At 36.3% G+C, this 13042-nt stretch overlaps 1 protein-coding gene across 1 annotated transcript in view; it reads left to right on the plus strand.

Moving 5' to 3' along the window:
* Nucleotides 1–13042, plus strand: part of ANGPT1 (angiopoietin 1) — a 298338-nt gene that overhangs the window by 247718 nt on the left and 37578 nt on the right. Inside the window, exon 7 of the mRNA XM_069600381.1 lies at nt 8041–8207. Within this exon, the coding sequence (XP_069456482.1) occupies nt 8041–8207 (167 nt within the window). The remainder of the gene's footprint in view (nt 1–8040; nt 8208–13042) is intronic.

The following is a 13042-nucleotide window of genomic DNA, read 5'->3' on the forward strand; positions in this document are numbered from 1 at the left end:
CCAGGCCTCCCTATCCATCACCAACTCCCAGAGTTCATTCAGACTCGCGTCCATCGAGTCAGTGATGCCATCCAGCCATCTCATCCTCGGTCATCCCCTTCTTCTCCTGCCCCCAATCCCTCTCAGCATCAAAGTCTTTTCCAATGAGTCAACCCTTTGCATGAACAGTCTTTTGGACTCTATGGGAGACAGCACGGGTGGGATGATTTGAGAGAAAAGCATTGAAACATGTATATTATCATATGTGAAACAGAGCACCAGTCCAGGTTTGATGCGTGAGACAAGGTGCTCAGGGCTCATGCCCTGGGATGACCCAGAGGGATGGGATGGGGAGGGAGGTGGGAGGGAGGCTCAGGATGGGGAACACGTGTACACCCATGGCTGATTTATGTCAATGTATGGAAAAAACCATTACAATATTGTTAAGTAATTAGCCTCCAATTAGAATAAATTAATTAAATAAATTAAATAAATAAAAATTTTAAAAATGTATCGTATGTTATAATTTGGTTAACTGTCACCAAATCACATGGTATAAAGTGTTTCAGTTGTTTCCTCCAGAGCTTTTCTTTCACCTGCAGACAAAGCAACATGACTCCACAAAGAATGAGCATAAACTCCTTATGCCAGCTCTTATCAGTCACACCCACTTCTGCTCCCTGAATCAGAACTGGCTGCTGCATCATTTGGGAAAGAGAACTTGACGTGTACCAGTTACTCCTTAATCTTCACTCTTCTATTATATACGATAAGATGCTTCACTTCTTTCTCAAGCACTGACTGTAGGACTAAAGTTTCGTCCCTCCTTCCTTTCTGCCTTTCCTCTCTCCTTCCCTTTATACTGGTTGATATCTGTGGGCTGACTCTTGCTTCGTAAGGTCTCCAGAACAATATGTTAAAATTATCAACACATGAAATTACAAATATATAATTATTATTTTTAAACCTCTCTCACCATGGAAGACTTGCAGTTTAATTGATTCTTAATGTTGACTTTAAGACTACAAAATCCTTTACCTAAGCTTTGTTTTCACTTAAAACTTCCTTATGAGGAGATTCAGCAAAATCTGGTTTATGGATTTGTAAAGATGTTTGCCAAGGGGGAAGTCTGGAGTGGGCTTTTTTAATGAGGCACTTAGGGAACAACGTTGACTCCTTCAAGCCATGAGAATACCATTTAGTGGGCTACAGCAATAACACTTATCAGCAGTACTTTTGCATATACAGCCCAATCAAGCTAGGTGTTCCAAACAGTACCCCAGTGGCCTAACTTTATAGAATGTAGTGACTAATGCCCTGGAGACAACCTGTCCTTGTCTTGAAAACATTTAGCTCCATAAACAGAGCTTCCTATTTACACAAATATCTCCTTCTGAGCACCATACCTTTGGGGAGTTCTTTGTTTCTGGAAAGAAATTAAGCACATTTTCAACTTAATTTTATCGTATTCACATTAAAAGGAGAAAAATACATATCAGAAATTTTAAATGCTGAAATATTCATCTTTTGATCTTTCTTGGGCTATCTCAGTAGTTAGAGGAGATGCGCAATTGAATTGTATATTAAGCACCTTTGGAAAGCCACCACTCAGTAGCCCTGACTTCTTGTTTGTTTTCTTTGATCATTTTATGAAAAGAGATGAAACCTACAGGGTACATAGACTGTGTCTGGTTTCAGTTGTGTTTCAGCCATAAAAAGTCAACACTTCCTATGAATATTATCAGATAAAACAAAGTATCAGAGACAATTATTTTATCAACTTGGAAAAATACAAATCAAAACTGAACATCTTTGCAAATTTTGGCAAAAGCTAATGAATATTAATCTATTCTCTGTGTGCTTTTTTTTTTTAAGCAAAATGTGGTTTATAAGGCCAATTTTAAGTCAGCATTAGCTTAAGCTAAATTCCAGAGTCTTTTGCCTTTTATTAAAGAGCTAAAGGAGAAATAAAATTGATAAACAATCTATCTGAATTATGATATCAGAATCATAATATGTGATTTTTTAAATTATGTTATTATGATTGGCAGGGTAGGGTGTAGCATCCTTGGATTTTATTTATAAAAAATGAACAAGTTCTGTTTTTATTACTATTGTTTATTCAAAGGACTTACTGCTTTTTCAGTGCCACCACTGAATTTTGTATAAGACTTTTCATTCTTATGACTGTTGCAAGCTATTTGGAGTAAAATATAAAACCTGTGGCAAACTGTTAGGTATTCAATAATATGTAAATCTTTTTTTTTTTTGCTTGTTTGTGCATTGTCCATCTCTGTATTTCCAGAAAAAATAGGAATTTTTTTCAAAGACACTCCCATAATATACAATCAACACTTAACTGCTAATATCTTCAATGTAAAGATGAAGTTTAGTTTTATGCCTGTCTTTTTTTTCCCCCATGTACCTCTTAGATAATTTGATCTGGTTAATTTATTATTTCTCATTTGCATTCAGAATAGGTATTCTATGTTATAGTCCTATGGTTCTCCACCTTTAGTACACAGCATACTCACCTGAGGAACTTTTAAATGTACAAATCTCTAAGACCGCCCCAGACATACCAAGTCAGAACCTCCATATGGGAACCAACCAAGTCATCTATATTTTGAAAAAGCTCCACAGCTGTTTCTGATATGCACTGCCAGTTGAAAGCAAATGTCAGAACTGTCAAGTTATTAGCATGGGTTTAAGATCTCAAAAATTTCTTTTGTAGATCCTAAACCTTATGAGAGATAGTGAGAAAGGAATTAAAGAAATAGAACCAAGGTAGAGGTAAAGAAGACAACTTCTCTTTAGCAGTAGGAAAGCAGAAACAAGAGTAAGAAGATAATCGGTAGACACAAGCTATTGTTTGTGCCATAGCTTAGCCCCTATTGGCTAAGCCCCAGTTGGCTTCAACTTCTTATTTAAAAATTAACTTCTTGGATTATGGTGGGAGGGGGGTTCATGTTTGGGAACGCATATACACCCGTGGTGGATTCATGTCAATGTATGGCAAAACCAATACAGTATTGTAAAGTAAAATAAAGTAAAAATAAAAATAAAAAAAAAGAAAATTTATAATATGAGTTTAAATGTTTTTATAGTGTCCCAACCTATTTTATGGTTCATATATTTCTTTTAATAAAAGAAATTTTAAAGAAAAAAAATAATAATTAACTTCTTGGATTAAAATGACAGTACTCATTTGTATAAACCAATACTCAACTTATCATAAGAATACATTAGTTCCTAGCATCTGAAAACTATTTAAAGCATTGATTCAATATCTCCTTATTAAATTTCAGGCTAAGACAAGACCTAGGATTTCTCATATAGAGTGGAAAAGAACCTACGTAATGCCAAATAGCTTATAGTCTTTTGGAACAGAGGCAGATAATCAGAAAATTACTATATATTGTGATATATCCTCTAATTATAATAGAAACTAGATTTTTGTTAAGTACTCCTCATGCACCAACACTGAGATAAATGCTTTGAATATATTATCTCACTTCTTCCTCACAACATTGTATGTGGAAATATTTTAAATCCTTATTTTGCATATGAGGAAACTAAGACACAAAAATAAGAGCAAGTATGTGGCTGAGCAAGACTTCCAATTGGAGCCAGAGGTAGGGAGTAGAAGTTGTTTAATCAAAGCTGTCTTTGTGACTAGGTGTCAGATCCATGGTTGCCTAATAAACTATCCAATAGACAGTTTACTAAATTAGGAACCCATTTTCCCTTCTTTCTTGAATTTTTTCATCTTTTTTTTTCCTGCATCATTGCACTTAGCTATTAGGTTTCCTCCTACACTCTCTCTCTAACAGAGAGATTGATTGTGTTAGAATCTCTCTAACACATTGATTCCTTGCAGCCAATAGAGCATATATTTAGAAAGTTTTCTGGAAAGGTGCATGAAATAAAATTTTGTTTTATGAAAGCAAATTTCATTGCTTTCTCTTCAGTTGTGTCTTCCTCTGTCTTCAGTCACAAAAAGCAAACTGTTCAGGAATGGTTATTAGCCTCCACCTAGACGGGGTACAAGCTTGCATGACAAGCTGGGAACGAAGACACATGGAGGAATTACACAAATGTTCTTCCTTTTCGGAGGCTTACTGGAGATCACTGTGCTTTTCCCTAGGAAGGCTGGAGAGCTTTTATATCCTTGCAGCTATTTCAACAGCATGGAATGATTTGACCTAAAACTTCACACTTCATCATCCCCACCTTCCTTATTCACATTTAGTATAATTACTGAATCTCTTCTAACTGACCACACAAAAGAGGGAATCCTCAAGTGGCTATAGAGTTTTTTCATGTCTGAGCTGAAAAGAAATGCAAGGAGAATTCCAGTGGTCTTCTTTTCCTTCCCAGTGGCTTCTACAACTAAGAATGTGCTAATTTTCAGTCCCCTGTAACTTTCTGCTTTGCTTACTCATTGAAGAAGGTAAATTTCACTCATCTCCATGGTATATAGCACCAATTTCCCTAAGAATGTGTTAAATTCTTAGCACATTTTAAATTAAGATTTCCTGCCACTGTGGAGCTCTTGCAACCTGTGACTTGAGCATCTTAAGAACAGAGAAGAAAGGAGACCCTAGAGTATGGACTTCAATAGATCCGACATCTGTACTCTGGGCTACAGGGAGATGATCTTAGGGGATGCATGTACCCACTGCAATTTGGACAAAAGGTGTTTAGTTGATCAAAAACTAATTTAAATTGAGATACATATATGCAACTAAGTTAGAATTGTGTGTATATGTATATATATATATATATATATATATATATATATGCTAATACATTTCATTGAAAATACATTCATTTGCCCACATTTTTAAAATGGAAGCTCAAGAGATGTTATGGGGAGGGAGGTGGGAGGGGGGTTCATGTTTGGGAACGCATATAAGAATTAAAGATTTTAAAATTTAAAAAATAAAAAAAATAAAAATAAAATAAAATAAAATGGAAGCTCAAAGCTTACAATTCTGAATTAGGGATTCTTTCATAAAACTTTCCCATAATCAAATGCATCAAATATTTAGCTTCTTTTTTTTTAAACTAGAGCAAGTAAGCCATATAAAAAGCAATGTATGTTAAAAGTCCTCTAAAGTTTTATTATTTTCTTCAGTCTTTTAGGATTGTTGCAACAACTTATAGTTCAAAAGAATTTTTAGTGATTTGCTTTCATAGAGCAAATATAAACATCTAAATTAGTTTTTACCAAAAACAAAACAAAATTCCTCTTTCCTGACTAATATTTAACTTATTTACATCACGTTATAAAGCTTATCATTGCCATAAGAGGACTGGCATAAATAAGTTTGAGACCAAACACAATTGGTCTTTGGTAAGTAACTCAGTTGGCAGATGGGAGTGCATAACTGTATTTAATACTTTTAGTGTACTCTGGGTATTAATATACTTTAAAGAAAAAATGAAAAATACTGCTCCATGTAAGTTGGTTAAAGGAGAAATCATTAAAGAACATTTCTACTATAGTTGTAATTCTGTAAAGTTAATATACATAAAGAATTCATTTGAATCAGTTCTGATGAGATGGATGAAACTGGAGCTGATTATACAGAGTGAAGTAAGCCAGAAAGAAAAACTCCAATACAGTATACTAACACATATATATGGAATTTAGAAAGATGGCAATGACAACCCTGTATGCAAGACAGGAAAAAAGACACAGATGTGTATAACGGACTTTTGGACTCAGAGGGAGAGGGAGAGGGTGGGATGATTTGGGAGAATGGCATTCTAACATGTATACTATCATGTAAGAATTGAATCGCCAATCTATGTCTGACGCAGGATACAGCATGCTTGGGGCTGGTGCATGGGGATGACCCAGAGAGATGTTACGGGGAGGGAGGTGGGAGGGGGGTTCATGTTTGGGAACGCATGTAAGAATTAAAGATTTTAAAATTAAAAAAATAAAAAAATAAAAAAAAAGAAATAAATATTTTTCAAATTCTATCCTCTGTATTGAGGAAATAAGAATTGCTGCATGAAACACACCCAAAGTTGATGCTCTGGGACAACTCAGAGGGATGGTGTGGGCAGCGAGGTGGGAGGAGGGTTCAGGATGGTGGGACACATGGACACCCTTGGCTGATTCATATCAATGTATGGCGAAAACCACCACAATATTGTAAAGTAATTAGCCTCCAATTAAAATAAATTAATTAATTGTTAAAAAAAGAATTGCTCTGATTTTCAGTACTTTCCTCATTCTTATTCATACAGATAGAATAAGACCCTTTATTAGTGAATACTTAGGTGAACCAGAGAAGGAAATGGCAACCCACTCTAGTGTTCTTGCCTGGAGAGTCCCAGGGACTAGGGAGCCTGGTGGGCTGCCATCCATGGGGTCGCACAGAGTTGGACATGACTGAAGCGACTTAGCAGCAAGTGAACCAGAATGTTTCTTTCTGCAACATCAAAGTATATCATGTGATTACTAGACACCTCCAAGTTTTCCAAGTATCAAAGTGCACAAGATAAATGGATTCAGACGGATCAGATTCAGATTTATGGACTGGTCTCAGACACTTTGATTCAGGTTGGAGCCTGCCAGGAATATTTGTTTTCAACTAGTGCTCCAGTGATTATGATTCAGTTGGGCACTTTAAGAAACACCCTTGAGATTCAACCAGATTACCTACAAGAATTAAGTTTAAAGGTTATTTTTCTGAATTCAACTGCAGAATACTATAGTCTTTTGTTTTCTTCCTTCCTGCCTTTCTTCCATGTTCTTTGAACTTCAGTAAAGCATATGGAGTACCCAGTGTATACCAGCATTCTACTAGTCTTTGAGGATTCACAAATACAACACAACTTCTGTCCTCAAGGAGATCATAGTCTGGTCAGTAAAACATGTAGATCAGGAATTACACTGAACTTCAAGTTTTACCGAGGGATACTTTCTGAGGCATTTGTGAATACCCAAAATCTAGAGCACCGGGAATCTCCTGCTGCTGCTGCTGCTGCTGCTGCTAAGTCGCTTCAGTCGTGTCTGACTCTGTGCGACCCCATAGACGGCAGCCCACCAGGCTCCCCATCCCTGGGATTCTCCAGGCAAGAACACTGGAATGGGTTGCCATTTCCTTCTCCAACGCATAGAAGTGAAAAGTGAAAGTGAAGTCGCTCAGTCGTGTCCAACCCTCAGCGACCCCATGTACGCAGCCTTCCAGGGTTCTCCATCCATGGGATTTTCCAGGCAAGAGGATTGGGAGTGGGTTGCCATTGCCTTCTCCAAGTAATTTCCTAGGTTTTTAATTTTCCTATCGCTAACATAACCAGCATTAAAAGTTAGCTTTCTTTTATGTACTACTTCTTTTATCCCACAAACAAAACTGTTTTTAACACTTAGTAGCAATGACTGGGATTCCCTTAAGAGAACAGAGGAAATTTGTTGAGATTCAGGGTTGGAGCCTCCAGCTAGATTCCCTCACTAGCTCGTAAGTGTCAGCCTTCTACCTCCAAATCCTGATCTATGGGTGTGATGTATTTAAGTGACTGAAGTCCTGGATTTACAGATTTGCTTATTATTACTTGAAAATGTTAAAAGCTATAGAAGTTAAGGGTCTAGTAATCTGTTTGTTACTATCTAACATAATTTGACTGTGAATAATAATATCATAAAACAATAATAATAGTATTTTTAAATAACTTCTGATAATACTCATTGGAAAATGTTTAAACTATGTTGAAAATATTCCATTAACTAATATGTAAGAACCATTTTCAAAAGCAAGTTGTGATTGAGAAGCATTTACTGGTTAAACCTATTAACCAGATTCATTTAATTCAAAAAATTCTCATCTACACAGGTTTGAATATCATATTTTTACTGTGTTAATAATTATTGTAATGAGCCTTGGAGAGGAACATAGCAAAAAAATAGAGTGTGTAACTGAAGAAAGTGTATAAAAATATGAAAGAACCATCTTTTAAAGAATATTTTATTATTGTTTAGAACATAATATTAAACTTGAAAATATCTCCATGAATTAACCACTGCATCTCTGTCTTCTTTGGCAGGGTTTTGGAAATCCCTCTGGTGAATATTGGTTGGGGAACGAGTTTATTTTTGCCATAACCAGTCAGAGGCAGTACACTCTAAGAATTGAGTTATTGGACTGGGAAGGAAACCGAGCCTATTCACAATACGACAGATTCCACATAGGAAATGAAAAGCAGAACTACAGGTAAATCCTTCTTGGGTGTGGTGTTCAACTGCCTCCTGCCTAGTCATTTAAGAGTTTTAATAGAAAAGTGTGGAAAATAAAGAAATGATCCTTCAAAATGAAAATCAGTCTGTTTTGGCCTATGACAGAGAGAGACCAAAAGCCCTGTAAAGTCTTGTTCAAAACTGTAAACTTCATTTTCACAGACTGATTATTGTGATGTTGGCTCAAATTCTAGAGATAGGGAATTAATTCAAGTGTGATATTATTGTTTTTATTTTCATTATTGCTCTCATTGCAGTAAATTCATACATATAAAACTGACGACAGAGGATTGACTCAAACTCAGGGGCTTGAAATAAATACTGTTTTCTACCAGATTTTTTACTTGCACTTTCCTCATTTACCTTTCTTAAATTATTTTTTACATTATCTTGAAGGTGACAAAGAGGGGTAAATTTTTATGTTTGAGGGATTAACATGAAAAATAAGGTGAGGCATAATTTAGAATTTTTTGGTCAAAATGTGAAAGACAGAAGTCACTCCAAGTAATAATATCAATATACACAACATGTTGTGTTTTTCATATCATTGCAGATATAAAGATAGACAGACTATACCCTTAATTGTTAATATCTCAGATTTGTTTTTCAAGGAGCAGCTTGTACACTAGAAAAAAAATCGCTAAAAAGTAACACAGAGCAGTAAATTTATTTCACAAACACTACATTGCTTCTGCCTTCTAGGAACTCTACTAGGCACTGGCAAATTTGCAGTCAGTGATGAGATCACTAGTCTCCCAGACCTCACAGTTTATCTTTGTTAAAAATTAGGTCACTAAATAACTGGTTGGCCTTCCTTGAGAACAGGAAATATATTTCAGTCGCTTTTATAGCACTATCCATAAAGGCAATACTTGGCACATAGCAGGTCCTTAATGATTACGTGTGACTCAGTTCTGTAAATTAGATAAACAGTTAATTACAGTTGCAATGATTTTAGACTCTTGATATTGTGGCTACTCGACCCTGGTCTTGGAAACACAAGTGTATACATGAAAGGGCTGGCACACTGCTTCAAGCAAAATGCAGTGACAGCTACCAAGACCTGATGCTTGTATTCCAGCCTATGTGGCCGTCTCCTCATAGTTCAACTGTTTCTGCTGCTTGCTTATATTTCTGAGACATGCCATCCTTCAGGAGTTTAAATCTATAACTCTTTTATGAAGGCATTTCATTTTATTTTAATGGATTATATATGGGATTGAATCCTTGGAGATATAATAATCATTTTCTTAACAAACAGTGATGATATCACTGCAACAGAAGATGTGAAACTGATCCAAGGAGTTGATAGTCTCATGGTGGGGACTGAGGGTGTGCATATGGCAACTCAAAAAACAAAAGAAAAGACATTTGTAAAATCCAATTGAGTGTGAGAAGAAATGTTTCCAAGGAGGTCAATATTTTGAGAGTTTTATAACAAGAAAAACCACTGTAAAACATCAGGGATACTCTTGTGTAAATGTTTTGAGTTGAAACTTGAAACTATATGAAACTTGGCTAATGTCAGACAGACTGACAATAGGACTAGCAAATAATTAGTCTAGTCTTTTTCTAGGCTCCTGAAGAATTTGTTTTGGTTCTTTTCCAAAATGTCTCTCAGTGTGTATGTGTATGTGTGTGTGTGTGTGTGTGTGTGAGCATGCTTATGAGGATGGGGTGGTATTAAGGGTACAGGTTTAGGGGTGTTGGAGGCCTCTGAAGTAGGTTTCAGGATGCATAGTATGATTGTCATTGTGGCATCTGCTTGAGGAAGGCACCTTGTCTCCTCTTCCAGGCCCACTGCCCTCACTGAGCATTTCCCGGTCCTTGAGCATCTTTGTAATTTTGACCCAAATGATGCAGATCTGTGATCAGAAAGCTAAAGTGAGGTGTGCACTCTGAGATCTCCATTTTTGTCCCTTGAGAGAATTGTGAACGTTGAGAATCAGAATTACAAATCCAGAAGGAACTTAATCATTTAATTCCAAACCTTTGGTTTTAAAGAAAACAAAGCTGAGGTTCAGAAATCTACAGTATTTTTGCCCAAGGAAGGAGAAAGACTTAAACATGGGATGTTTGACTCCTGCTGGTTCTGTGTAATTTCCACTCTGTAATGCTACTGAAATAAAGCTGGTGGCTCTGGCCCTCTTTCCTGCCAAGACCAAGCAGAAAACAGATCTGTAATCATCACCTTCTTATGCAGTTAAATATTAAGATTCACATTGGCATCAATTGAGAAATTAAAGCTCATTAAAACATAATGCCTCTTCTGGTGAAAGCTTAGTTGAAATAAGCACACTATAAACTGGCGTTATTATTCAGTCTTTTAAAGAAAATCAAACAGAAGCTTGAAAAGAGAACCTCTCCACCTGTCTCCTCACTCATGCCACGCATGGATTCTCCAAGTTCAGTAACACCATGGGTGGCCTCAAGTCGGGACTGCAGATGTCCAGCTTTGCTTACGGTGCATCTTCTTTGCTAGGTTCTCTTCTCTCTGAAGAGAAGAGAGGATGCCTCGCTGTGATAAATTCTTAAAGGAATTAATGCACTTATATATAAGTATTTTATAATTTATTAAATTATTTTTAGTACTATAATCATTTAATCCTTACAATGACTTTTGAGCCAGGTACTATTAGATACATATAAAGATGAAGAAACTTGGATGAGACTTTGGAAAATCGACCTGCTCAAATTAAATTAAATTCCAACTAATATCAAAACTATGAAATTCATGACAGGTTTTTGTTTTCTATTTTTACATTTTCTATGTTGTTTCCTCTTTGAAATTAAAATCAGAAATTTTTGAGTTTTCTTTTTTAAAGTATTTTATCTTAATAGTAATTGTATTTGGAAAATGCTTATAATAGTTGTGGTCATACTATATAAACCAAAAAAAAAGGTTTAATATCTTTCTCATACTCTAGACATTTACTCTAGATTAAAAATAAATGTTGTGAATAGATTGATGAGCTTATAAATGTACATGTAATACACGTATTTTTCTTTTATCCTCTAAGGAAAATTCAATCTCAGATAGAAAATAAAATCTATAGAACCCAAGAGAATATAAATAAGAAAAAACAATAATGTGAGAGTGTTGTGATAGATACATCATGTGAAATAACACACATTCAACATGAAATTATTAAATACTTCCTCTGGAGAGGTAGTAGTATGCAGATCTTGTCATCCAACACCCAGGCTATTATAAAGCCTTCCTGCCTACAGTCTTGATTCTCTCAAATATATTTTCCAAGCTATTATTAAGATTTTTTCTGAAAGATAATCTGACTTGGCCTCTGCCATCCTTCACATATTTCAACAGTGTTCAGATAACTACAGGTAAAGTCTGCCACCTAAAACTCATCATGACTTGATCCTAGCTACTTATTCAGCTATTACTGCCATGCTGCCCTGCACAATCAGATAACCCCTCATTGTGAATATGGTCCAGAAACTACTTGAAATTTCTCTTAACCATCCATGCCTCTTCTTAAGTTTTCTTTTTAAAAATATTTTATCTTAATAGAAATTTAATTTTGAAAATTCTTATAATAGTTGTGGCCGCACTGTATAAACCAAAAAAGAATTTTAAATAGATCTTCCTCATGCTCTAGACACATACTGATTAAAAGTAATTCTATATCCTTACCCTATACACATGAATCCAACTTTGGATGCATCTTCTAAAGTGTCTGCCTGTGATGTGGAAGACCGGGGTTCAATCCCTGGGTCGGGAAGATCCCCTGGAGAAGGAAATGGCAACCCACTCCAGTACTCTTGCCTAGAAAATTCCATGGATGGAGGACCCTGGTGGGCTATAGTCCATGGGGTCTCAAAGAGTCGGGCACGACTGAGTGACTTCACTCACTCTAAACCTTTAAGACTTTCCTTTGTTCCAGAAAGTCTTCTCTGACACCTGCTATAGTGTAATCTGTGATGTGCTCACCCGTGGCTCCCCTCGGAAGCACTCCTTCTCCCACCTGCTGGGAATGTTGCGCCCTAAGAGCTTGTAGCCACGGTCCCCTGAGTATGCCTGTGTGTGGCTGAAGAAAGCCATATCATTCAAGGTCACTGCTCCTTCCTACAGACAGATAGCATCCAATGAGTCAGTACAGGAATATATTCAAGACTACTTGCCCTAATTCAGGACAGTTCTGAGAGACTGTCCAGGGCTTTCACTTGGAATTAGCTGATATGGTCACTGTGACTGCATGTGAGCCCAACTTCTGCTTAGTACTGCTTCCTTCAGTCTGCCACAGGAATCAGTCCTAAAATCATTCCCATAAACCTCCCTACACTGATTTCCCAGAGAAGTGCGACGTCACCCTCATTCTCAGGTCAGTTTGGATGCTTTGTGGTCCCAAACAAAGATTCATAACAACCTGTAAATATCCACAGATCTGACTGCCGACCTGCCAGTGCAGAAAATGTGGGTTCGATCCTTGGGTTTGGAAGATTCCTGGAGAAGGAAATGGCTACCCACTCTAGTATTCTGCCTGGGAAATTCCATGAACAGAGGAGCCTGGAGGGCTTCAGCTCATGGCATCGCAAAAGAGTTGGACACAAATTAGCAACTAAATAACAAATAATCCACATTTTTAAAAAATGGTTTCTATAGGCTAGAAACTTAGAAATTAGTGGGAAAGATCATACACATGGTAAGATAACCACATAACAATGTCTATGATCTTTCCCACTAATTTCTAAGTTTCTAGCCTATAGAAACCATTTTTTTAAATATTGAAGATGTATACCTAAGCTGGCTAAATTATTACTAACAATTAATATTTGTTATTTGCTGAATAT

Source organism: Ovis canadensis, chromosome 9 (genome assembly GCF_042477335.2).
Source record: "Ovis canadensis isolate MfBH-ARS-UI-01 breed Bighorn chromosome 9, ARS-UI_OviCan_v2, whole genome shotgun sequence".
Taxonomy (NCBI): Eukaryota; Metazoa; Chordata; class Mammalia; order Artiodactyla; family Bovidae; genus Ovis; species Ovis canadensis.